The following is a 27,827-nucleotide window of genomic DNA, read 5'->3' as shown; positions in this document are numbered from 1 at the left end:
AAAAAAAAAAAAAAAAAAAAAAAAAAAAAAAAAAAAAAAAATCACTCATAAAGGATAAGAGATGTCGAGAGCATGAGTTTTACTACCCGACTTTCGATCTTCTTTCTTGATCCAACTTCGTGATTCTTTGAGACCTACTTGTTGCCTATGCTTGACTCAAGATATCCTTATTTCTTCCATGTTTCTACTGAAGTAAGAAAACCGGTAAACCTTAACAATTTTTTTTTTTTTTTTTTCATAGTAGAGGTATACGAAGTGAGTCCTTACTTTCTCATCTATCACCTTGAAGTATACATCGAGCCTAAACTTGTCTCTGATACAAACCGTTATAGTCCTACTTTTCATGCCATGTGATATCATGACTCATACAATCATGACTAGCTTTAAAGAGAACTCAAGCGTTAACATAATTTTTCACTTATATTTGTGACTATGTTGAATGATAGGCGAGGTTATTTCATCTTCAATTAAGCTTTCCTTCCTTTGTAACTCTAACTTACTTGCATGTATTTTAGGCTAAGTCCTAAGAATCAATTTTGTCTCTTCGATAGGACAAGGTACTTTAATCTAATATTTGATCATCTAGATTCTAAAAAACACACAAACTTCTACATCAATTTGAAACTTTATTGAGATATGTTCAACCTTTAATTGGATCAAAATGGTTAAAATGTTCAAATGGAGCTTATGGAGTGATTTTAACACTAAATTAGACTTATTAGGGTACTATGATGGTTATCGAGGCATGAGAGCTAACTTTATATGGAACCTTTTGCACATCCATCTATTCAAGCACTATTGTAAACCCTTCTTTATTCATATTAAGCCATTTTAGCATATCGTATTTAAGTTTGATCCTCTATTACAACCTTCTACTCAAGGGAATGAGTGCAAAGTCAACATATCCATGTCACCCGACATTGTCTTCTAAGAATGTTTGATTAATCCACCACACTTAAATGGTATGAAAGTTATCTTATTTCTAATCAAATAAATTACAAGTATATGGAATGAGTAATAAGTGGAAATAACAATAAATGGAAAGATAACTATAGTAAGATATTTGCCTTATAATAAAATATCAAATATGATATATATATGGTAAACTAAAATTTATTACTAAATATTTTTAACACTCCACCGCAAGCTAAGCGTCGGATTTAAACAAACTTGAAGCTTGAATTTGAAAAATTCAAAGAGATTGAGAAACACTTTTCGTGAAGATGTCAACAACCTGGTTCAGAGGAGGCGTAGAGAAACACTTTCTTGGCCATCGAAAACTGCAGAGGGATCGTCGCTCAGCGGCGATGCTACCTTGACTTCGGCGAGAATATGTCTAACCCATGAAGAGGGATCGTCACTTACCGACGATGCTACCTTGGCTCTGTGAGAATATGTCAACCCAAAAAGTAGAAGGGGAAACCTAGAGCAAAGGATAACGACAATGTTGAAGCTGGAAGAGTCGCCACAGTGAGCGAAGAAACCAATTTTGGCTAGAAGGGCGGCGGCAACTTGGTTGGCGAAGAGGCCAATGCGGCGCTCAGATTCGAAAGGTAAATCTCTGCCGAAGTTTGATAGGTTTAGGTTAGGGTTTATGTGAAAGATGAAGGGAAGATTGGGAAGAAAATGAAAGAGATTATATTGGTCGAGGGAAAATTGATTGTGTTGGAAAAGGTGAGGTTGTATGTACAAAGTATGGTGAATGATGATTTGGAGGTCAAAAGAGTGGAGCTGAAGAGTAATCAATCGGCTCTGCATGTGGCAGCCATGATGACTGCCCTTGCGGCGTCAAAAGCCAGCAGTGGCGGTGGAGAAGAACAGTAGAAGATTTCAAAAGCCATTGAAAAGAAAGGATCTAGGTTGCTAAACTAGAATGGCTCTGATACCGTAAGAATGTTTGATTAATCCACCACACCTAAATGGTGTGAAAGTTATCTTATTTATATTCAAATAAATTACAAGGATATGAAAAGAGTAATAAGTAGAAATAACAATATATGGAAAGATAACTATGTTAAGAACGCAAATATTTATAATAGAATATCAAATATGATATGTGTGGTAAACTATAATTTATTACTAAATATCCTTACCATCTTCGAAAACTCACACTCATCCATAGCATTACACTAATGTTACATGAGGTAGTTCACTTTGGTCTTAGGCGTAGAGATGGTGGAGATCCAACACCATGCCTCAATATATAGCATTATAAGATAAACTATTTTTGATAGGTATAGATCAAAAGTGGCGAGGAGTCATATGCCAAAAAAAATTTAAAAAAAATAGCATATTTATATCATTTGCTTATAAGAACTTTAATGCTTGTTGAATCTCATGAAAAAAAAAAAAAACTCCAACTATGGCACGGGACGCCATCTTATCTCCACTAAGCTTAGTTGTGACAACATTAATGATATTATTGCTTATGTCATTATTTGTACTTTAGCTTGACAATTTTATCCACTTTTCATGGTGTGTTAGATGATGCATTTTTCTTCTTGGTCACACCTTAACACTTCTCTCTTAAACACCCTTAACATGAACGATGGGTGGCACACAATATTCTTGTATGCACCGTGGGAATCATAATCTAATCATCAAATAAAAATTAAGTGGTTGCTTTTTCTAAGCATTTATGAATATAATCAATTATGGACTATGTAACATATACTTACACAAAGAGAGGGAGAAGACGTATGGAAAGAGGATGACCCATTTCATTGAGTTGACCAAAAAAAGTAAAAAAGATTATTTGTAGGTTAAGCCTCAGCTCCTCCCAATAATTTTTGAAGAAATTTAAAGCTCTTAGATCCATTCTTGGCCTTATATGCAAGCTATATCAACCACACAATGATAATGGAAGAACTTCAAATGAATAAATATAAAATAGTTCTCGATTTCAACTTCAATTTAAAAAAAAAAGATATAAATATAATTTTTTTTTTAATAAATTGACAAAATTACATGTGAGTCCCGTCTTTGACTTAATGGTATTAGAGGATATCTTAATTTAATTGAATATGAGTCAAATTAGAAATCATCTTTTGAATCTCGGGCTAGGAAACGAGAAGAAAGCATTCATACCCTATAATTACTTTTAGTAATATATATTTTTTAATCAAAATATATTGTTTATATCGTAATTATATAATATTCTGATTGGTATTGTTCACGTACAACACTGCTATGTTCTTTTCTCTAAAGTGCACTATTCGAATAGAGACTAAACTTTACGAAGACCTATTATGCAAATGAAGAATCTTCATCTATAATTGATGAGAAGAGAAGCGAGGATGGAAACCGAATATCCTCGTGAGGACGAGATAGGGAATCCTCTCCTTGGTCTTTGTCCGCCTGCCTGCCAACCACCCTAGTTATCACCTGTTAAATCATAAAAAAACATTAAGTTTTAATAGTCCTCATATTTTATGCCGAGGTGAATTCTACCGTATCATCTTATTGCTAGTTTGAATTAGTTAAGATATTCCTAATAAGTTAATATTTGAAATATATATTAATTATGAAATATATTTTAATTTTTAATTTTTTTTTCTTTTATGATTTGATTGGTACTCTATTTTATTTTATTCCCAAGATTTAATTTGTTTATGTTTTTCTTATTTTTAGGTATTAGTTGGTAGCTTATATCATATTTCAACATGAATATCAACCAAGATTGAACTGATTCCAATTCTATTTTTCATTTTAACTCTTATTATTTACTTGAGTAGATAATTTTTTTTACATCTATTCACACTTTTGAGGAGTAGATATTGTATTAAACCTTTTGTATATTTATATAGCAAAATAATGAATATGAATGATGATGAAATGAGCATTTTTAAGTGTAGAACAGCATAAAATAATTAAAGCTAAAAGTTATAACTTTGATTTTTTATTTAGTGGGTTAGTCTTAATCCTTCTTTGACTAAATTGATATTTTTGTAGAAATATGTACCACTGTTAAGTTTACCTATCTATTATACATAAAAATAAAAATAAAAATAAATAAATGAACATCTATCGGATACAAAATCAAAACTTCAATAATTTATTATATACAAAATTTAGAGTTCAATGACTTATTAGATATAAAATCAAAAGTTTAAAAGATTTATTAGAAAGTTTAGAGCATAGAGACCTCTGCAATTGTAAACTTGTCTTTAACAGGGGAGAGGAATAACACAGGTAACTTAGTTGCTGGTAAACACATAACGTTGCTCTCCTAGACTTAGAATGACACTATAGTCTTATGGAAGGACCTACCTGTTTACCTTTCATAAATGATGTTTAAAATAGTAGAGGTTCTATTGTTCTATCAAATTATATGAGGTAGTGCCTCAACCTAGAATACCATTCACTTTTGTGCCAATGCAACCTGACTAAGTCTAAAGGACATAAAAGTTTGCCACTCTCTGAAAAGTTAGTCCAGTCCCATCACTACAATAGGAGGCATGACTAGGTCAGCCATAAGAATTTACAAGAGCTAGCCTAGGTGATCACAGAGGACTTATGTAAGGATTACTTACTCATAAATAGCTCGTGCTTAACTTAAATGAGTATCAGTGCTCAAACAAGCTATGTGACACGACATCATGCTAGGCCTAAGTTCGCCACATGAGAAGCAGCTATAGGGCTATCTTCGATGAGATATTAAGGATCATAAGGGTCTTGATAAGGTCGGGTTACATTCAAATGGGGTTAGAAAGAAGGGCATACTAAAGTCTGCTTTCAGAAGGCGTTATATTATGTATGTCCTTTGACCTGATAAATACCCTACAAAATTTAAGGATTAGCGAACATAGTGTTTATAAAACTTTCTCGATACAATCATTATTGTCATCTTTAATGATATACCAGTGTACACCAAGAAGGAGTTAGTGTATGGGGAACACTGATAACTACGGTCATATTAGACCGTTGGTTGAAATGGTTAGCTTAAACCATTTAGAGATGTCCATTTCACTAGGCATGTTAGGACCACTCAATCATTTAGTGAGGGGTTAATTTCCTTATTTTTGGAGTTTGCTATTTTTATCTTTGTTATGTAAGCCCTATGAAAGCCAACAAGTTCTTTTGTTTTTCTATGCAATTGATTTTAGAGTTCATTTTGAGTTAGTTTGTGTGTTCACAACATTTGGTATAGTGCCACGTTGCAAGGCTTGATTGTGAGAAAAGAAACTGCCATTTTTTTTCTTAAGAGAAGAGTGACCTGTAAGAGATTCAAAATAAGCCTGCTGAAACCAATTTCATTCAACCGGCAATTCCTAAGTTTGATCACCAGTATGAACATTGGTCTATGCTCATGGAAAATTTATTTGGTCAAAAGAATATTGGTCTTTCGTGGAGACCAGAATCCCTGCCCCAGCAAAAGGAGTGGAGATGACTGAATCAAAATAATAATAATAATAATAATAATAATAATAATAATAATAATAATAAATAATACAGATCACAAGCTGAAAGACTTGAAGGTCAAAAATTATTTGTTCCAAGTTATTGATCGAACTATTATGGAAACAATCCTTAATAGAGATATTGCCAAATAAATTTTGGACTCTATGAAGCAGAAGTACGAGGGATCTACAGGAGTCAAAAGAGCACAACTCCAAACTCTTAGTAAGGAGTTTGAAGTCCTATGGATGAAAGAGGGCGAAAGTATTAATGCATATTTTTAATCAATGACCTCAAGATTTGACTATGTTATATGTTCGATTGAAGAGTCTAACAAATTAGACACTTTAACCATTGATGAATTGCAAAGAAGCTTGTTGGACACGAGCAAAGACTGAACGAACGTGTAGGTGATGAACAAGCACAAAAGGTGACATACGATAATAGAATCGGTGGAGAAGGAGGTGATCGAGCTCATGAAGCTTTTTAAGGAAGAGGTAGAGTAAGAGGAAGAGGTAGACATCCATTTAATAAAACTACAGTTGAGTATTACAAGTGTCATCAGTTAGGACACTTTAAATATGAGTGTCCTCAATCGGAGAAGGAAGCAAATTATGCTGAGCTTAAGGAGGAAGAAGAAATGTTGCTGATGTCATATGTGGAGCTCAATCAATCAAGGAGAGAAGATGTTTGGTTCCTTGATTCGGTGTGTAGCAATCATATGTGTGCAAACAAGGAATGGTTCTCAAATCTTGATGAGGAATTCCGACAATTGTGAAGCTTGGAAATAATTTCAAGATGGCGGTGTTGGGAAAAGGTAACATTAGTTTGCAAATTGCTAGAGTCACTCAGGTAATCAGTAATGTTTTTTACATACCTGAGTTGAAAAATAACCTATTAAGTCTTGAACAATTGCAAGAAATAGGTGTATATATTTTGATAGAACATGGAAAATGCAAAATCTATCATCCCAAGAAGGGGCTTACTATGCAAACAACAACGTTTTCAAAGAGGATGTTCATATTATTGGCAAGAATCATGCCACAAATTGCCACTTGTTTCCAAACAATTATAGAAGACAACACTATCTTTGGCACCGCACACATGCATCTAGATTTCAAGGGTTTGAGAACATTGCAACATAAGCAAATGGTGAGAGGGTTACCCCAATTGAAAGCATCGTCTAAAATATGCACTGATTGCATGGTGGGGAAGCAACATAGGGATGCATTCCAAAGAGAAGTTTATGGAGAGCAACACAAAGGTTGCAATTGGTACATGCAGACATCTGGGGACCCATCAAACATCTTTCCAACAGTAAAAAGAGATATTTCATAAGTTTTATTGATGATTACAGCCGCAAGGTGTGAATATATTTTCTTGTTGAAAGATATGAAGTCTTTACTATCTTTAAGAATTACAAAAATCTTGTTGAGAAAGAGATTGGAGATGTTATTTGTTGTCTATGCACAGATAGGGGTGCAGAGTTCACCTCTCATGAGTTCAATACTTTTTACAAAACTAAGGGCATTAGTAGACAACTTACTGTAGCCTACACTCCCCAACAAAATGGTGTTGCTGAGTGCAAGAACAGAACAATCATGAACATGGTTAGAAGTATACTATCAGCAAGTTTCAAAGAATTTATGGCCAAAAGCAGTAAACTCGATAGTGCACATGCTCAATATAATGGTAGTGAAAAATATCACTCCTGAGAAGGCTTGGAGTGTTGTAAAACCTAATGTTGATTATTTTCGAGATTTTGGATGCATTGGCCATGTTCATGTATCAGACAGTAAGAGAAAGAAGTTAAATGATAAAAGTTTTCAATGTGTGCTGCTAGGGTTTAGAAGAGTCTAAAGCATATAAACTCTATGATTCAATGTCCAAGAAGATAGTTGTAAGCAGAGATATGATTTTTGAAGAAAATAAGTGTTGAAATTGAGGAAAAAATAATGAAGAAGCTAGAATTGATACCCTCGAATGGAAGATAGTAATATAGAAGGAAGCGAACATAACCAAAGTGAGGAAGAATCTGAAGAGGAGATGGTAGCAGAAGAAGAAGGGGAAGTTGTATATTTTCCAGCGAGCTATCTGAATCAAATTCTTCAACATATGGAGAAAGTACACTAGAAGTGGGGAACAAAAGAGCACTATTATGGATGGAAGATTATATGAGCGGGGGAGAATTTTCTAAAGAAGCTGAACACAACAATTTAGTTCTATTAACCTCAACTATAGATCTGATTACCTTTGAAGAAGCTGTTCAAAGTTCAAAATGAAGAGTTGCAATGGACTTGGAGATAGAAGCCATCAAATGAAATGAGACTTGAGAGTTAATAGATTTGCCTAAAGGAATGAAGAAGATTGGAGTAAAGAGGATTTTCAAAACCAAACTCAACGAAAATGGCGAAATTGACAAATATAAGGCTAGGTTGGTAGCAAAAGGGTATGCACAACAACATGGTGTAGATTATAGCGAGGTATTTGCACCTGTGGCTACGTGAGTTACTATTGGAATGATAATTGTTTTAGCAGCTCGAAATAGTTGGAATGTGTATCAACTGGACATGAAAAGTGCTTTCTTATATGAAGAGTTAAAGGAAGTAGTGTTTGTTGAGCAACCACAAGGTTATGAGAAAAATGGTTAAAAATATAAGGTATACAAATTAAGACGACATTGTATGACCTAAAACAAGCCCCACGTGCATGGTACAATCAAATTGAAGCATGTTTTATCAAAGAAGAATTTGAAATGTGCAACTGTGACCATACTTTATCCATCAAACAGGAGATGGAGATCAAATTTTGATTGTTAGTCTATATGTTGACGATCTAATTTTTACTGGCATTAATGAGAGCTTGTTTGTTAAGTTCAAGAATTCTATGAAACTTGAATATGAGATGACTGATTTGGGAAAAATGAAATATCTTCTCGGTGTAGAGATTTTACAAAATCTTGAAGAAATTTTATATTAGTTATAGAAAGTATGCAAAAGAAGTTTTGGAGAAGGTTGGGATGGAAAAAGATTATAGTGTGAAAAACCCTGTTGTTCCTGGATTTAGACTGACAAAGGATGAAGAAGGAGCCAAGGTCAATGCTACCATGTATAAACAATTGATTTGAAGTCTTATGTATCTAACTACAACAAGGCCGGATTTAACGTATGTAGTGTCTCTCTTTAGCATATTTATGGCAAGTTCAACTGAGTTGCATTTGCAAGCTGTAAAAAGGGTGTTGAGATACTTAAAAGGTACTGTAGATTTGGGAGTTCTTTATCGAAAAAGGGGTAATGGAGAGTTGATAGTATATACTGACAATGATTATACAAGAGATATAGATGACAGAATGAGCACTTTTGGTTATGTGTTTTTACTCAGTGATGAGTTGTGTCTTGGTCCTCCAAAAAAACAACCTACAGTTACTTTGTCCATTACTAAAGCATAATTTGTGGCAGCTGCTTCTCGTGCTTGTCAAGGAGTGTGGATGAGGAGAGTGTTGGAAAAAATTGGTCAATTTCAAGACAAGCGTATCACTATGTTATGTGATAACAGTTCCACCACTAAGCTCTCCAAGAATCCAATCAAGCATGGACGTAGCAAACATATTGATGTGAGGTTTCATTTTTTGCATGATTTGACCAGAGATGGAGTTATTGAGCTGAAGCATCGTGTCACACAAGAACAAGTTGCAGATATTATGACAAAACCACTCAAGATGGATGTGTTCATAAAACTATGGGAGTCAATGGATATATGTAGTACTGAAAGCATCCCTACAATCGTTTTAGGGGAGAAATTGTTAAAGATAGTCCTACACCATTTCATGAGGGTGGAAATGGTTAGTTTATAACTTTTTTTTTTTTTATAGGGATGTCCATTTGTTTAGGGATGCTAGAACCACTAAAATCATTTAGTGGACTATTAATTTCTTTAATTTTGGAGTTTGCTATTTTTATCTCTGCTAAATTCATTAGTTTGTAAGGCATATAAAAGCCATCCAAGTTTTTTTGTTTTAGTGTAATTGATTTCAGAGTTGAGTTAATTTGTGTGTTCACAACAAACATTTGAAGGTAGGCCAAGTGCTTGAAGTGCGAATTCTAGCTGCAGGAAATTGGCTCACTAGGATTACAGGTATCGAGTAAGGGATTGCAGAGTTGATTCAGTGGCAGTAGAAGCATGGTTGGAGGTTATAGAGACGACCTCTCAATATTTAGATTGCCCAAGAGAGTATCAAGTACATTGTGCCATACATATGCACAGAGGCCTCACATACTTTTAATAGAAGAGCACCCTAAAAATACTCGATATCGAGGAATGAGTATAAACGTAGTTCTACTTCAATAATGGCTACCTAATGAAGTATTACCTAGTGGTAGCCAAACTCAAGAGTTAGGTAACGTTCCTTGAAAAGAAATAGGACGAGAAGACGATCGAAGAGATACGAGCAAGTGCTAGATAGACTGTCGAGGTTTGCGCTAGAGTTGGTAAGAATAGAGATGATGATGGACCGTTTCATTGCGGGTTTCAAGGGCGAAGATAGCCTAGGCTTCCTCAGTTCATACAGAAACACTACGTGCGCAACTTCAGATTAGTGCAACTTTTCACTCCCAGACTAATAGGCAAACAAAAAGGTCGAATCATGCCTTATAGGTCATGCACTGGGCATGTATAATGGATTTCGTAGGTTGCTAGAACGAGTAGCTACCCATTATGAAGTTCGCCCATACTAAGAGCTAACAAGCGAATATGTAGTGGCTCCATTTGAGGCTTTGTATGGGTGAAGGTATCAGATACCGATTTTCTTAGAAGACGTAGGTCTGCAATATCTCATGGGGCTAAAATTGGTCCAAGTACTAACACAGTAGTGTAGAAGATTTAACATAGGATACTGATTGCACAAAACCCGCAAAAGAGTTATGCAAACTCTCACAAGAAGAGCCTCGAGTTTGAAGGTGGCACTTATGAGAGGGGTATTCGAGAAAAAGGGTATGATATGAACCAAGAGACATCATTCATACAATATACTTCAATGAAGATGTGAAGAAAATGTTGTCAAAATTATCAAAAGAGGTTGCAATTCATGTCACATTGAAGAGGAATGAAGTTTGATGGTTATAAATTTTGGATGGGTTACAATTTAGAGTAATTTAGAGTTATTATATTTTAAGACATTTTATTTACTTTATGTTACATTTACATAATGGCTAATTATGGTCATTAAGTATGAATGTTACAACTTTTAGAATGCTTTTTTTAGCCAATGACTAAGTTTCTTTGCAACTCTATGTAGTTTAGGTTGCATGTAGAATCATTCAAGCTCGACATGATCAATCTTGCTTGTGGAGTGATTCGAATCTCAATCAAGTGTTCTTGCGTTGAGATATTTGATCAACAAGAATCATTGAAGCTAGACATGATCGATCTTTGCTTCTGGAGTGATTCGAATCTCAAACAATGTTCTTGCCTTGAGATATTCGATCAACAAGGTAATCCGAATCTTATTCCCCTTGTAGTTGATTCCTTATCTTATCATTTGGTATCAGAGCTTCAGGCTCAAGATCAGATATATGTTTCCTTTGCATTTTTTTTTTCAATTTGATTTTTATTTACTTTCATCTTTTTAGTTTTTAATCGACCCAGAGTTCAAAATTCAATCTTTGCTATATTCAAAATTTTGAGAGGTGAGATTGAGAGTTTCATTTGTGTAAATGAGTGCAAACAGAGTGGCCTAAAAAAAATTCTTGAGTGTATACACATGAGAGATTGTTGTGAGGGCCTTTGTATTTTCATATCTTATGTTTTGCAGCAAGTTTCACAAATAGATTCGAGGACGAATCCTCTTGAAGAAGTGGAGAATGATATGAACCAAGAGACATCATTCATACAATATACTTCAATGAAGATGTGAAGAAAATGTTGTCAAAATTATCAAAAGAGGTTGCAATTCATGTCACATTGAAGAGGAATGAAGTTTGATGGTTATAAATTTTGGGTGGGTTACAATTTAGAATAATTTAGAGTTATTGTATTTTAAGACATTTTATTTACTTTAGGTTACATTTACATAATGGCTAATTATGGTCATTAAGTATGAATGTTACAACTTTTGGAATGCCTTTAATAGTTTCGTTTTGAGGCTATATAAAGCCATATATGTTGTATTTGTAAGGTAGACTTGGAAAATATAGTAAAAGGAGCATTTGTGCTTTTTTTTAGCCAATGGCTAAGTTTCTTTGCAACTCTATGTAGTTTAGGTTGCATGTAGAATCATTCAAGCTCGACATGATCAATCTTGCTTGTGGAGTGATTCGAATCTCAATCAAGTGTTCTTGCGTTGAGATATTTGATCAACAAGAATCATTGAAGCGAGACATGATCGATCTTTGCTTCTGGAGTGATTCGAATCTCAAACAATGTTCTTGCCTTGAGATATTCGATCAACAAGGTAATCCGAATCTTATTCCCCTTGTAGTTGATTCCTTATCTTATCAGGGTAAGTCGAGTTCGAGGTTGATAAGTCTCTTCGAGATCCTCGAGAGGATAGAACCGACGGCGTACATGTTAGCGCTATCACCAACCCTCGCTGCTGTGCACAACATGTTCCATGTTTCTATACTTTGAAAGTATACCTCGAACCCTACTCACGTCATAGAACATGAGGCACTCCCATTTTTGGACGATCTGTCTTATGAAAAAATCTCGATCAGGATTGTAGCAAGTGATGTCAAGAGTTGTGAAACAAGGCAATCTCTCTAGTCAAGGTCCAGTGGGGTAACCATAGAGACAATGAAGCGACCTGAAAAAGTGAGGAAGACATGAAGAGCTTCTACCCGAGCTCTTTCAAGAATAGTCAACTTTCAAAGACAAAAATTCTCTAGAATTTTGTCGTCCTGACTTTCCTCAAAAGCCATGTAAGCTTAGAAGTTATTGAGAATTCTAAAGAAAGAGAATTCTTATTTATTTTCCATAGAAACTAAATTTGAAAGAGATGTACAAGGGAAATTTGTTTTGAAACCAACTAGAGGGTCGAAGTTTAATTAATCATCAATAAGATGGAACGGACTAAACTTGGCATATACACTCACTCTAATTTAATTTATATTTATTGCAAGTCAATTGTTCAACGTACACATTACTTAAATTGAATTGATGTGCGTTTGGTGGTTCAAAAATTGATTGTGGGCTATCCTTGAATCTATATATTGAATTTGTACGACTTTTTTATTTCAAAAATTTATTATAATTTAGGTCTCTTTCCTTCTATTTATTAATAGAATGTATGTATTGATTTTCCCATCAATTTATATATTAATTGATTGAGTCTAACGTTGGGTTTGGTTGTTAGAATTTAAATTGTTTAACACCAATAATTTTAACTATTAAGATTTTATAATAAAATCAAAGTTCAACAAAAACAATAACAAGATTTAAACTTCAAACAAAATGTATTTATCTATTGAATATCGTTAGTAACGTTTAGAATGTTAGTTTGTTGAAGTATAGTACAATTTTCAACACTATAATTATCATTACAAGTTATATAAGTTCCTCTAACAAGATACTTGACAAATATCTTTCTGGTTACTACTAATTCAAGTATATACGAGCAAGGTACCACATTCTAAGTAACATATTTGATAACAAACAAGATACTACTAGACAACGAGCAAGGTACCACATTCTAAGTATTCATAATCCAAAGCTTATCGTTGTTATTGTACTTTTAGTAGATTTTTTTTTTCCTCTGCCCCTCACTCTCACTACCCAACTAAGCATACTTTTTCTAAACATAGCAGAAATTTTGTAATAACAGAACAAGAAAATAAACAAACAATAAGCATAGGAATTAAAGTAACATGTTCCATTCACGTCAATGAAAGTGGATTTGGAGATGGACACTTCCTTTTTGTTGGTGCAGCTACTACTCTTAGTCATCTTCGTCATTTTATGTTGTTGGCTGAGTCACATTTTTCTTTGTTGGTCAGTCCATTGGTGTCTATACAAGCTTCCATTAAGCTTGCACACTACATTTTCCTTGCATAAAACTAGATCTCTATATTACATCCATTTACTTGAGCTACAACACTACTCAACAAAATTTATATTTATATAGTAGTCATTTCCAAAGAAAATAGATTTTACCATAATCTGTAATAGTCTAAACCCACCGCTAGTAGATATTGTCTTTTTTGGAGTTTTCTTTTCGGACTTCCCCGAAAGATTTTAAAATGTGTCCAATAGGGAGAGGTTTTCACCCCCTTATAAGGAATATTTCGATCCCTTCTTCAACCAATATGGGATCCACAATCCACCCCGATGGGGAATTAGCATCCTCGCTGGCATACCGCCCGATGTCTGACTTTAATACCATTTATAACATCCCAAATTCATCGCTTGTAGATATTGTCCTCTTTTGGAATTCCGTCAAGGTTTTTAAAACACGTCTACTAGAGAGAGGTTTCAACACCCTTACAAGGAATGCTCCGTTTCCCTCTCCAACCAACATGGGATCTTCTAATCCACCCCTGTGAAGGCTCAGGGTCCTCGCTGGCAAACCACCCGGTGTCTGGCTCTGATACCATTTGTAACAGCCCAAGTCCACCACTAGCAAATATTGTCCTCTTTGAGTTTTCCCTTTCGAGTTTCCTCTCAAGGTTTTTAAAACGCATTTACTAAGTAAAGGTTTCCACACTCTTATAAGGAATTTTTTGTTTCCCTCTCCAACCGATGTGAGATCTCACACCTACTTGACATCTAAGAATGAAAAGGTAGCTTTCTAAGCTGATAGTAACCAGTGTAGTGTCGAAGGACCTTCCACCTCTCTTTCCACTCTAGTACAATATCATTGAGCTAGACATGAGGCTAGTTAGGGATGTGTGACTCAATGGTGTGGTGGATACCCTGCACGGTAGATTCGTCTTGTGGTAGGGCAGTGATCATGCGGGTAGTCAATGGATTACCTTTGCACAGTGGATCCATCTTGTGGTAGGGCGTTGATCATGCGGTTAATCAGTGGTTACCCTGTACAGAGGATCCATTTTATGGGATGACTTTAATCACGTGGGTAGCCAGTGGAGTTGACACGTATCAAGGGGTAGCACTGCCCAACTTTGGGTGAATTCATGGCCTATGGAATGTGTTCACCCGCTAACCTCCAATGTTGATGACCATAGAAGCACTCGCCATATTGTCCTCACCTAGTATAGAATTTATGAAGATAGTGCCTCATCTTTAGATACCGGTTACTGTTGCGTAGGTAAAACTAGCTATCTAGGAATGTGCACAACAAGAGCAATAACCTAAAGCCTAGTGTAAAGCCCGTGATCACCTGTTAGATCATGGATGTGATGAGAGTCTAGAACAAGATTGCTTACCAGGTATATTTATATACTCACCCCTTTCTCATTTCTTTTTTAGATTTTCACAAGCAACCGGTTGAGATGGAGGATAGTTTGTAATATCCAAGAACAATAAAGCTTCCAAAATAGGGCAAAGTATGTTGTCCACCCAGTGTTATAAGGTTTTGAATGTAAATAACAAAGGAAAGTTGGAAAAACATGGGAAAATAGAACTTTTTCCAATTATTACAATACTTTCCGAGTTTTTAATTTCTTATAGAGGAAAAATTTTAAGGTGTGCCAGAAGGAAAAAATGATCCAGAAGGGGTAAAGAATGTTTAGAATAATTATGGATTTTTTGAAAAAAATAATATTAAAAGATTTAGAAATAGCCAGATTACCAAATTACCCATGAAAACATGGATAATTACGAAAATCTTCCTTCTTACCAAAATCAGATATCCACAGTATCCTTATGCATAAATCTACCATATCTCAAATCCAATCATCAGATCTCCTCCAAATTTGGGCACAATCTAGAACGTTCACAAGTCATTCCATCAAACGGTTGGAATTTTAAACAAAGGTCGACAAGGCTTTGATTGGAGTAGGTTTTTCCAGTGGAAGATCTAAAAAGATCAAAGATGAAATTATGGCGATTCTGGACATTTCAATGGCGGTGGATCCTCCCTAAGCGTTATCGAGTCTTTAGTCGAGAGTTATAAGCCTTCCATTTCTAGGTATTGAGTTCTCGAGTTCCACTCAAATTCGAGAACTACAGTCCATTATTTTTTTCCAACCTTGATCCTACAACTTCTAAACAAGATTACCCACGAATTTAGTGAAGAAGGGAAACGCGAAAATGCCTCAAACCCATTCTCCCAATCCTATCCACCATCGAAGGAGTTCGAAGAAGAGCTTGATATCAAATTCGAGGCTACAGACGAATTCACCAAGTCAGACCTATCCTAATTGGGCTTCACACATCCAAGGATTGTTTTTGTGGAAGACCGCAAAGAGAATTAATCCCGAAAAAGTGCGTAATCAAAGAAATTCAATATCAGGAGTCGATGAGTAATTCGCCCCGAATCAAGCTAGCTAGAAGCAATTCAACCCCACGTTCTAGGTTGAGTTGCAAATCGAAGAAGAAATCCCAAAATCAGCCTTTTCCTAGCCAAGTCGTCCTTTCAAATTAATTCCTCTAGCTTGAGAGAAGTTTAAGGAGGATTTCTGTTGAACGAAGCGTGACCTAAGAGTGCCTAGACAACCCAGCCTAATAACAAAATTCTCTGGGTTTGTTCCGATGAAAAATTGTGTTTTCTATCAACATTGGAAGCTGATAACATATGCTCTAGTCTATGAAAAGAAACTAGCCACACTAAGGAAGCTGCCAAAGAAAAATTGGAGAAAATCGAATACCAGAAGATCGAGAAATGAGGTCTCGAACACCAGACAAGAGGTAAGTAGCCATCTTGAACTTTTCTTAAAAAATACTTATAGGAATGGCTTGGAAGACAATATATACCCTAAGTCAAGTATGAATTAGTGATCCATGAATTAAAAACATTAAAAACCATGTGTTAAGGGCCTAAAATGGACATTTTTCTTGGGAATTAAGTGACATTAAATTTACCCCTAATGAACTTTGCTGCCTATAAAATTTTAATACGGGGCATATTATGGCGTGTTAAAGTCAACGATGAAATTTTGTAGCCATTGGACATGCGTAAGTTGGTAAACCAAGAAAAAAAATGTAAAGTGATCATAATACCTTTTAACCATAATAACTCCCGTTTTTATGGCCTTTAAGGCACTTAAAGTAATGTGAAACTTTATGGATAACCTTCAAATGAAGTTAAGAAGGTACTAGTAAGTTTTCACATCCATGAAATCATGTTACGTTACCTCTTATGTGTAATCTAAGTTAAATCTAATAAATTGTAGCACTACCTCATGGTCTAATATACAAGTCTAGGTTCATTAATAAACCATGTGCCAAGAATATAACTAGAGTCATTTGGATATCATACTCATATGGTTAATAAGTTGCTAGGATTCATGCCCAAAAGTGTCTGTTATCTCTCGTCATGTGGTGTGCTATGTGCTACAAAACTCTATTCCTCTTTTAGGTGGGATGCCTTACACTATATATCACGAACAGGATGTTATGAAGAGTTTCCAATTTCTCTCACCTAGATGAGATGCCCTGCACCAGAATTTACTAATTACGAAGGTACAAGTCATGGGTTCATATGGAGAAAATTAAGGGACATTTTAGGAGAAGTTTTGAGGATGAGCAAGTGACATGTAATAAGATGAACTCTAAGTGCCAAGCACATGAAAATCCAATAAGAGTCAACATCCTAGCTTAAGGTTGCAATCAAGAGCCTATGAGTAGGATACTTAATGAATTTTTACTTCCTTTGTAGCGAGGACGAGAGCAGACTTAAAACGAGGGCCATAGACGAATCTTCATTTTTAAACTTAGTATATTTTGAGTTGTTTTATAGTTCAACTCTTATTTTGTCTTTAAACTATATCAGTATAAATAATACTTTAATACTTCAATATAATAATAGTATATATGAACTTATACTTAAAATAGTCTATTTCTTTTCTAAAAAAATAAAATTAGGTCTTCACAACCTTCCAGAGCTATGCAACTCTAAAGGGGCGGTTTTGAAGCATCAATTCCTTTTGAGTCTGAGTCTTTTCTATTTCGTTTTGTTATTGTATTCATATCATTTTCTCGTTTTATAACTAGACTTTATTTTGCATTTAATATTGGTGTTCTTATCTTTATTTCAATTTTAATTGTATCAAATTTTCATCCATTATTTTGTTTCACTTTTTCTTTTATTTGATTTCACTTTCATGTTTATTTGATTTCACTTTCATGTTTAAGTCGCGATCTGAGATTTGAAGCTTTGAAAATAGGATCGTGACAAGTATGATTGAAATAGAATGTGTCGTACTTTTCTATACATCGTCTATACACATGCACAGGGATCGACTAAGCAAGTTCGTATATGTATCCCTTGGGTTTGGACTTTGATTGGTGCATACTCACACTGATGGAGCTACTAAGAGAAAGAAGCCCGCACAATATCATGTTGGTACACAAATATTGTAAAGTACGCGTTTGTATTAATCTTTATGGGGAAGTATTCTGATGCATGTGGCATACAAAATGCATCAGGTCCTCGTAGCTTTTAGTCATGACATATTCTTACGATGCAACTTATACCTCCCGTATTTTTATGACATTGGGTCCTTATGAGACATACAAACATAATACTTGTCATATCATTCAAGATTAACATACCTGACTTACCAGTATTTTATAGGCATAGAGTGAACATGTTAACATAGTTTAGAGCGTGATATATGAAAGTTCATGCATCATAAAATGTTGATATCCCAACATAGTTTCATATTATAGCAAAATCATATCATGGTATAACTTTTAACATAACATCACATGTATCACAACATAACTTATATCATAGTATAAGTTTTCACATAACATCATCACATGTACAAAGGCCACTAGATACAAGTCATTCATACAACATATAAGTCATCCAACCAAGCCAACACTAAAGTCACTCGATATTAGCTTAAAACTGTCCCTTGAAATCTAATTTTACCTAAGAAGCAATACAATCATAAAATAGAATTCTACTATATAAATTGACTCATCTAATTACATAAAATCTAAATAATCTAAATTTGCTAAACAGAAGCTACATTGACCTCAAACACCTCCAAAAATGTCATAGACAACTCCCAAATTGTCGAAAATCGTAGAAAATGATTCAAACATATCAAATCCAAGTCGGATTAGTCGAGAAGTCAAAATAGAGCCGTTAGAATATGGGTTCAATAAATGGCTCTGAATCGCTAAAAATAGATGCAATGGAGCCGTTGTAGTGACTCCATAAGTCAAAAGACCTCACTTCTATATTAGAGTCGAAATATTGAAATAGTTCCATGAATGAATTGCAATTACTCTTGGTGATCCATGGCAATATTAGGTGTTAAGGATAGTTGACCGTTCACTATAAGGCAAATATCTAGATATTTGCCTTACATTACGGGTTACCATATTTGCCCTCTTATTAAAGGCAAATATATTGCATTCATTTATTATTCTTTCCTTTTATTACTATTTCCATAATATTTGTAATTTACCATTATAAATAAGAGAACTCTCACCCCCATTTAGGTGTGGTGGATTCAGCAAACATTCACATGGTATCAGAGCCCTTTCGGTTTAACAACCCTGATCCTTTCTTCTCTATGGCTTCCGAATCTTCTTATCATCTTCTTCCCTTCAATACTCTAATCCATATGATCACCATCAAACTTTCTTCCTCCAATTATCTTCTTTGGAAAAGCCAGCTTCTCCCTCTCCTTGAGAGTCAAGACATGCTGGGCTATGTCGATGGAACTATGGTTCCACCACCTCGCTTTGAACCAGAAACCTCTTCAACACTCAACCCCAAATATTTGGCATGGAGAGCAGCCGATCAACGACTTCTCTGTCTCCTGCTCTCCTCTCTCACTGAGGAAGCCATGGCTGTTGTCGTTGGTCTCCCTACTGCACGTGATGTTTGGCTTGCGTTGGAAACTACGTTCAGCCATCAATCGAAAGCTCGTGAACTGAGACTCAAGGATGACTTGCAGTTGATGAAACGTGGCACCAAACCTGTTGCTGAGTATGCTCGTGCCTTCAAAAAAATTTGTGACCAACTTCATGCCATTGGCAGACCGGTCGAGGACATTGATAAAGTGCACTGGTTCCTTCGTGGACTCGGCACCGAATTTTCAGCTTTTTCTACTGCTCAGATGGCTCTTACCTCTATCCCCTGTTTTGCAGATTTAGTCTCTAAAGCTGAAAGTTTTGAGTTGTTTCAGCTCTCCCTTGAGTCCTCTAACTCCACTCCTACAGCATTCACAGTCACTAATCGTGGTCGCACTCATGGAAGCCACCCTGCTTCCTTTACCAACCAGCGAGGTCGTTCTTATTCTCACAAAAACAACTCTTCTAATCGAGGACGAACCCACTCAAGTCAAGGTCGTCGACCACCTCACTGCCAAATATGCCGCAAAGAGGGCCATTATGCTGACCGCTGCAACCAACGGTATGTTCGACCTGATTCTTCTCATGCTCACCTTGCTGAAGCCTTTAACACGTCATGTTCTATTGCTGGACCCGATACTGCTGATTGGTTTCTGGACACTGGAGCTTCGGCCCATATGACTGCTGACCCATCTATTTTGGATCAGTCTAAAAATTACACGGGTAAGGACTCTGTGATTGTAGGAAACGGTGCATCCCTACCCATTACCCACACCGGTACTCTTTCTCCTGTTCCAAATATTCACTTGTTAGATGTCTTGGTTGTCCCTCACCTCACTAAAAATCTTCTTTCCATAAGTAAATTAACGTCTGATTTTCCTCTCTCCGTTACATTTACTAATAATCTTATTACTATCCAGAATCGTCAAACAGGAAGGGTGGTGGCAACCGGTAAAAGAGATGGAGGGCTATATGTGCTGGAGCGCAGCAACTCTGCTTTTATTTCAGCCCTTAGAAACAAATCTTTACATGCTTCATATGATTTATGGCATGCTCGTCTAGGTCATGTGAATCATTCTATTATTTCTTTTTTAAATAGAAAAGGTCATCTTTCTCTTACGTCTTTATTGCCTTCTCCATCATTATGTAATACCTGTCAGCTTGCGAAAAGTCATCGATTGCCTTATTCCCGCAATGAACGTAGGTCGTCTCATGTGTTAGATCTTATTCATTGTGATCTTTGGGGTCCTTCTCCCGTCAAATCAAATTCGGGTTTCCTTTATTATGTTATTTTTATTGATGATTATTCTCGATTCACTTGGTTTTACCCTTTAAAATTTAAATCTGATTTTTTTGATATTTTTCTTCAATTTCAAAAATTTGTGGAAAATCAATATTCTTCTCGTATCAAGGTATTTCAAAGCGATGGTGGTACCGAATTTACTAGTACTTGTTTCAAAACTCATTTACGTAATTCTGGCATCCACCATCAACTCTCTTGTCCATATACACCTGCTCAAAATGGTCGTGCCGAGAGAAAACATCGTCATGTGACTGAGACTGGCTTGGCCCTTCTCTTTCACTCTCATCTTTCTTCTCGTTTTTGGGTTGACGCCTTCAGCACTGCAGCTTATATTATCAACCGGTTGCCTACTCCACTTCTTGGAGGTAAGTCACCCTTTGAACTCCTTTATGGCTACACTCCACATTATGACAATTTTCATCCCTTTGGTTGTCGTGTTTATCCTTATTTGCATGATTATATGCCTAACAAGCTTTCTCCCCGCAGCATTCCTTGTATTTTTTTGGGTTATAGTCCTGCTCATAAAGGGTTTCGCTGTCTTGATCCGACCACCACTAAGCTATATATCACCTGTCATGCTCAATTTGATGAAACCCACTTTCCTGCTATCCCTAGCTCCCAGACCCAACCTCTTTCCTCTATTCCTATTTCAAATTTCTTAGAACCACATTTTCATCGTATTGATTCATCCCCCCCTACCACTTCATCACCACAAACTCCTCGATCCAGTTCATCCCCGTGTGATATTTGTTCTGACCTTGTAGATGAGTCTGTGCAGGTTGATACTTCTCTTGCAGGTTCCACTTTGCCACCCTCGACTTCTAATTCGACCTCTATTGAACCTCCTGTTGATTTCTCTTCCTTGGGCACTCATCCTATGATCACACGAGCCAAAGCTGGTATATTCAAGACTCGTCATCCAGCAAATCTTGGTATTTTGGGCTCATCTGGACTTCTTTCTGCTCTTCTTGCATCCACTGAGCCAAAAGGATTCAAATCTGCGGCTAAGAATCCTGCTTGGGTGGCTGCCATGGATGAAGAAATTCGAGCATTACAACAAAATGATACTTGGACTTTGGTTCCTCGCCCTGCCAACACCAACATCGTGGGCTCTAAATGGGTGTTTCGTATTAAATATTTGCCTGATGGATCTGTCGAGCGTTTCAAGGCTCGTCTTGTTGCCAAAGGTTATACTCAGGTTCCTGGTCTTGACTACACTGACACTTTCAGTCCGGTTGTCAAAGCTACCACTGTCCGTGTTGTACTTTCTATTGCAGTCACAAATAAATGGCATCTTCGACAACTTGATGTCAAGAATGCTTTTCTCAATGGAACTCTTATTGAACGTGTTCATATGGAACAACCTCCTGGGTATATTGATCCTCGATTTCCCACTCATGTTTGTCTATTAAAGAAAGCCCTCTATGGTTTAAAGCAAGCTCCTCGTGCTTGGTTTCAGCGTTTTAGCTCATTTCTTCTCACACTTGGGTTTTCTTGCAGTCGCGCTGACACGTCCCTTTTTGTCTTTCATCAGCAATCTAAAATTATCTATTTGCTTCTTTATGTTGATGACATTATTGTTACCGGCAACAACTCATCTCTTATTGACAGCTTCACTCGCAAGCTTCATTCTGAGTTTGCTACCAAAGATTTGGGTTCTCTCAGTTACTTTCTTGGTCTTGAAGCTTCACCCACTCCTGATGGTCTCTTTATTAGTCAGTTAAAATATGCTCGAGATATTCTTACTCGTGCTCAGTTGCTCGATAGCAAACCAGTTCACACTCCCATGGTTGTTTCTCAACACCTGACTGCTGATGGTTCTCCTTTCTCTGATCCTACTCTCTACAGATCTCTTGTTGGCGCCCTTCAGTACTTGACTATTACGCGTCCAGATATTGCCTATGCTGTCAATTCTGTCAGTCAATTCTTGCATGCCCCTACTGCAGATCACTTTCTTGCTGTCAAACGTATTCTTCGTTATGTCAAAGGAACACTCCACTTTGGTCTTACCTTTCGTCCATCCACTGTTCCTAGTACGCTAGTCGCTTATTCGGATGCTGACTGGGCTGGTTGTCCCGATACTCGTCGTTCTACATCCGGCTATTCTATTTATCTTGGTAACAATCTGGTTTCTTGGAGTGCCAAAAAGCAACCTACTGTCTCACGCTCCAGCTGTGAATCTGAGTATCGTGCTCTTGCCACAACCGCTGCTGAACTTCTTTGGGTTACGCATCTCTTGCATGACCTCAAGGTCCCTATTTCAAAGCAGCCCTTACTCTTATGTGACAACAAAAGTGCTATTTTTTTGAGCTCTAATCCCGTTTCTCACAAGCGGGCCAAACATGTTGAACTAGATTATCATTTCCTTCGAGAACTTGTTATCGCTGGCAAACTTCGCACACAATATGTACCCTCTCATCTCCAAGTTGCTGACATCTTCACAAAGAGTATTTCTCGACCTCTCTTTGAATTTTTCAGATCCAAGCTTTACGTTCGTTCAAATCCGACGCTCAGCTTGCGGGGGGGTGTTAAGGATAGTTGACCGTTCACTATAAGGCAAATATCTAGATATTTGCCTTACATTACGGGTTACCATATTTGCCCTCTTATTAAAGGCAAATATATTGCATTCATTTATTATTCTTTCCTTTTATTACTATTTCCATAATATTTGTAATTTACCATATTTCTGTATCCTGAAAATGATTATAAATAAGAGAACTCTCACCCCCATTTAGGTGTGGTGGATTCAGCAAACATTCACATTAGGAAACACACACACGAATCACCCTTAAAAGAAAAGACAGCCATCATCCGCAGATAGAAGACACGAAATGCTTGGACTTGGCAGAGTAATGAAGGGTCCCATAAGCGTGCACGTCAGACAGGAAGGTGGCATGGTAATGGGCATGATTTAGCAACGTAGAAACACCTTTTGCGCATATCAGAAAAAGACAGGGAGAGGGAAAGAGACACCTTCACCAATTCTTCCTGTCAGGCTGATATGTCCTTTAATTATCCATTAATGATTGACAGGAAAACAATTGTAATATCCCAATCACGTACTTAAGTATATTTACAAATCGGGCCATTTCATTTTTGAATCTATGCTCTTAAAGTTCTTTAATGTTGTTTGAAATAGTTGTCATTGTCAAAATAATAATTAGTCCAATTTTTGTTATTCCATGTAATTTAACAATTAAGTAAAGGATTTTTCTAATACTTATCTATTAGTAAGAAATGGACTTTATTCTTATCCTTAACAAATTTAGGATTAGCTCAAGGATAAATAAATTGAACTTATCTAAATATTTCTTTGTAATAAGTAAGAATTAATTTATGACTTGGATGTTAAAAAGAAATTAACTTTAAAAGGCTGGTTTTTTTTTTCTTTTAACATCCATTTTATGACGTATGAATCCCTTTAATTTTGTAGAATTTCATAAATGTATGTATTATTCATCGGATACTTATTTAATATATTCAATATCATTTCCAAAAAGCTTCGTATCAATGGAGACACTATTCTTTGATTATAAATCCATGATCATTCTCTAAATTAGACGATGTAGGACTTTTATCCACCAACGCCTCCCCTCGAACAAAGTACGCCTCCCCTTTATCTAACAGGAAATCGAACAAAGTACACCTCCCCTTAATAGCCTTTTTGCTTGCATCACATATAACACCAATTTCAATCTCTGAAATCTTGCTTTCAAAACTCTCCTTCGAAATCTCTCTACTCCCGTTTTCTAGAACTTTCGTCTTGAATCTGGGCCAGAGGTTTGAGCATACGTCGCTTGGCCGTAGGTGACTGTTGTTGGAAAGTGAGTGTTGCACAATTGCAAGTCTACTGCCATCAAAAGTGCAATTGTGACACTGTGCGGTGTCCCTCGAAACCACACTAATCTTTGTTGTGATGGTAAGTTTAATTTCAAGACATTAGATAAACTTTTTTAAACTATAATAAAGTTATACGAGATTGCGTTGTTTTATAATTTTAGAACATGTATAAAATAGCATTTCTAGTCGGGTCAAGTAAGTACCATTTCATTGTTTCACTCCAAACCACTTTTTTCTCAAATTCATTGTATAATATCAAAGATTAAATAAAGCTTTAACCACAAGAACAAAGGTATTGGTGTTATTATCCAACATCATTAAGACAACGAAGTGGTGCGGTAAAGGTAAAGCCATCTTACATTCATAGAAACAAATAAAAAAGTAGAGAATATAAATAAATAAAAAAAGAATTAAAAGGAAAATGTTGATTGAAATTATTTGTCTTGAGAGAAAAAGCGATTAATAGCTGGCATGATTTCAGGTGGCCGTGTCCGGAGGAACCGCCGGAGGCTGTGCTCTGCGTACTTCTCTCCTTCCTCTTCGTTCTCCAACACTCCCATTCTACGGTGCTCTTTATTCACCCTACCAATAATAATAAATTACATTCCTTTTAAAAAAAATCCATTTGTTTTGAGTAGCAAATGATAATAACTGGCCGTATTATTGTTTTAGACGGCTTCTACTCGTGGAGAGGTTTCCACACCCGAATAATAATAGAGAGTACCTGACGTCAGGATTGATCAAAATGTTTCTGGTAAGTTGAAACACGCACAAAGTGGTCACAAACCCCATGGCTGCCATTAGCGGATAAACCTTCCATATTCAAATCATATAATTAACCCATTTAGGGAAACATTTACATTGGAAGAGAACTTAGAAAAGAAAAAACAAGAATTATTATTGAAAGAAAAGAAAAATAGAAGTTTTGGGGGGGGGGCTGACCTCTGGTTTCACCCAACGCGCCATTGGAAGAAATGGTTGAAGAAATTTGGTGTGTGATTGGATGGTTTGTTAATGCATTATATATGCACAAAGAAAAGGCCCAAAAATAGGTTGTTGGTTTGTGCTTTGTTTGTTCGCGAATTCAGTGGGCTGTGTGCATTCATGAATACACCAAAACCAGCGGCTAATTCTCCTGTTTCATTGACCTTTCCTTCCTTTTCTATTCCTTTTTCACAACCTTCGTTTTCATGCTTATTTCTTTTTCTTTTTATTTCCCTCTCTCTTCCATTTGCATTTATCCCATTTTTATTTCTTTAAAATGTCTCTTATTTATTATTTATTTCATAGATTTTATTACGATCTAGTAAAATATCAATTCCATGTCGAGTTTACGAACATACAAAAATATGCTTGTTGGGATTAGAACAAATTTTTTTTACCTATTTTGATTTCTAAAAAAATATATTTGTTTGGTTTTTATTTTTGTTAGGTTCTAATTTATCTTATCTATTTGAATTTGACTAATTGACACCTTTGATCTTTTCAAATATATGAATTCATGGTATTTAATAATTTTCTAAATATGGACGTATTCAAAAGACATCATCATCATTTGATATTTGTATGTATCTCTATTTGTTGGGTAAAGAATAAGTCCTATAAGGAGTAAAAGAAGGGTTAAGGCCATACTTTTACCTTTTGTTTAATTTAGAATTTGAGTTTGATTTAACATTTCTTGTTTTTCTTGTTAGTTGAAGTATTAATTAAGACTTTGGAAGTTTGATCAAACAAATACATAAAATTAAGGAGAATAGTAGAAATTGGTAAAAAACCGTTACTTGAAAGATGAAAGTCATTTAAAAGATATATGCACGGCTCTCAAGCGATGTCTCTAGTATATGCGGAGTTTGACTAGTTCTTTTGCTTAGGTATCGGCTTGTTGAGAATCATATGTCATTTGATTTTGTAGTCCAAAGCATGGAGGTTAATTTACCTTAAGTGACATTTGTTGATTGTACGAGCTTTGTCCCTTCCATTAGAAGTTTGGATGGTTTCTCCACCTTAATTTTACGTGTTTGAGAATGGGTTATTCTTTTGGTTGCCTTCAGTATCTTGATTTTCCCACATAAAAAATTGAAATTGGATTACTTGGACATTGATGAAAAGTGTGTTACTCTCCACAATATACACAAGATCCAACTATTGATTGAGTCATTACAACTACAACTTCGACCGGTGCTTTAGTCGCAACGTTAGAGTCTGTAGAATATTAGCCAACGAAGTTATTGAGCATTGATAGAGGTCAAAGCATAACTTCAAGTACCCATTGGGTATTCTTTCCTAGATTGCTCTTCACATCCGCCTACTGACAATTGTTGGTTGCTATTTTTTCTAGGATCTCAAAGTTTCATTGTATTGTATGTCTTTGACAAGATAGCTTCATTGGTTGAAGCATCCACCACTTGTTTAGTAGAAATGTTTAGTCCACTGTAGAGAGTCTTCAATCTGATATAATGGAATAGTCCATGGTGAGGACATTTTCTAAGCATCTCCTTGAATCTCTCTCATGCTTCACTTAATGTTTTATCTTCAAACTATAGAAATGCAACAATTTTGTTTCTAAACCGTGCATTTCTAGTGTGTGGAAAATATTTGATAAAATTCTCTACTCAACTATTCCAAGAATCAATTGCTCCTAGTGCTAAGGTATTGAACCATGATTTAGCACCATCACTCAAAGAACGAGGGAACAAACTCAGTCTAATTACGTTTTTATCCACTTCTTAGAATTGAAATGAGTCATTAACTCCCAAAAATTACTTTAGAGATAGGTGGAGATCTTCTTATGGCAGTTCATGAAATTGGCCAATGGTTCACATGATTTGAAACATCACGGATTTTAGCTCAAAAGTTAAGCTTGCATTTAGAGACGGATAATGCACGGATCTAGCTCTTCCACAACTGGGTGTGCATATGCTTTCATTGTTAAATAAATAGCATTAGCAAAGATTTTCTCTAGATTAGCCATCACGGCTCCATTTTCAAACTCTAATTTGGTTGGGCTCAAAAGTCTCTTCGTATATTTTGTCCACATTCTCAACCTTTGCTCCTTCAACTTTCACCTAAAGGTTCTCTCTATTTCGGGGTCAAAAATAAATTTTAAATTTGTAGGTGGGTTCATATACCAAATTCTGCAGCAAAAAAAATCAACTTTCTATGACTCCTTTTCTACTCAACTCATAATAATCTACGAGTAAATAACTAAATTAGGTTTTCCATCAGCGACACCCAAAACTTGATTACTTATGAAGATATATAGTAAAATAGTGTGAAGATCATAAGAATAAGTGCAAGTATACACTGTCACAAGTAGGCAATAAGCAAATTATCGATTCCATAGAGAACCTATGATATG

General features: G+C 35.8%; 1 protein-coding gene and 1 non-coding gene across 2 annotated transcripts; one reads left to right on the top strand and one right to left on the bottom strand.

Moving 5' to 3' along the window:
- Nucleotides 1-24,742: 24,742 nt before the first annotated feature.
- On the bottom strand, nucleotides 24,743-25,511 carry LOC111457808. Its single transcript, XM_023100206.1, has 3 exons — nucleotides 25,412-25,511; nucleotides 25,194-25,282; nucleotides 24,743-25,051 (listed from the first exon to the last, which is right to left on the bottom strand). Exons 1-3 carry the CDS (start codon nucleotides 25,433-25,435, stop codon nucleotides 24,904-24,906), a joined length of 261 nt encoding a protein of 86 aa, XP_022955974.1. The 5' UTR covers nucleotides 25,436-25,511; the 3' UTR covers nucleotides 24,743-24,903.
- A 1,421-nt stretch (nucleotides 25,512-26,932) lies between these two features.
- LOC111458076 lies at nucleotides 26,933-27,038 on the top strand. Its single transcript, XR_002713043.1, has one exon. It is a non-coding gene; the product is annotated as a Plant small nucleolar RNA R71 (small nucleolar RNA).
- The last annotated feature ends 789 nt before the right edge of the window (nucleotides 27,039-27,827 follow it).

Source organism: Cucurbita moschata, unplaced genomic scaffold (genome assembly GCF_002738365.1).
Source record: "Cucurbita moschata cultivar Rifu unplaced genomic scaffold, Cmos_1.0 Cmo_Scf00020, whole genome shotgun sequence".
Taxonomy (NCBI): Eukaryota; Viridiplantae; Streptophyta; class Magnoliopsida; order Cucurbitales; family Cucurbitaceae; genus Cucurbita; species Cucurbita moschata.
The sequence above is the reverse complement of the archived record's forward strand: the minus strand, read 5'-3'. Positions and strand labels throughout refer to the sequence as shown.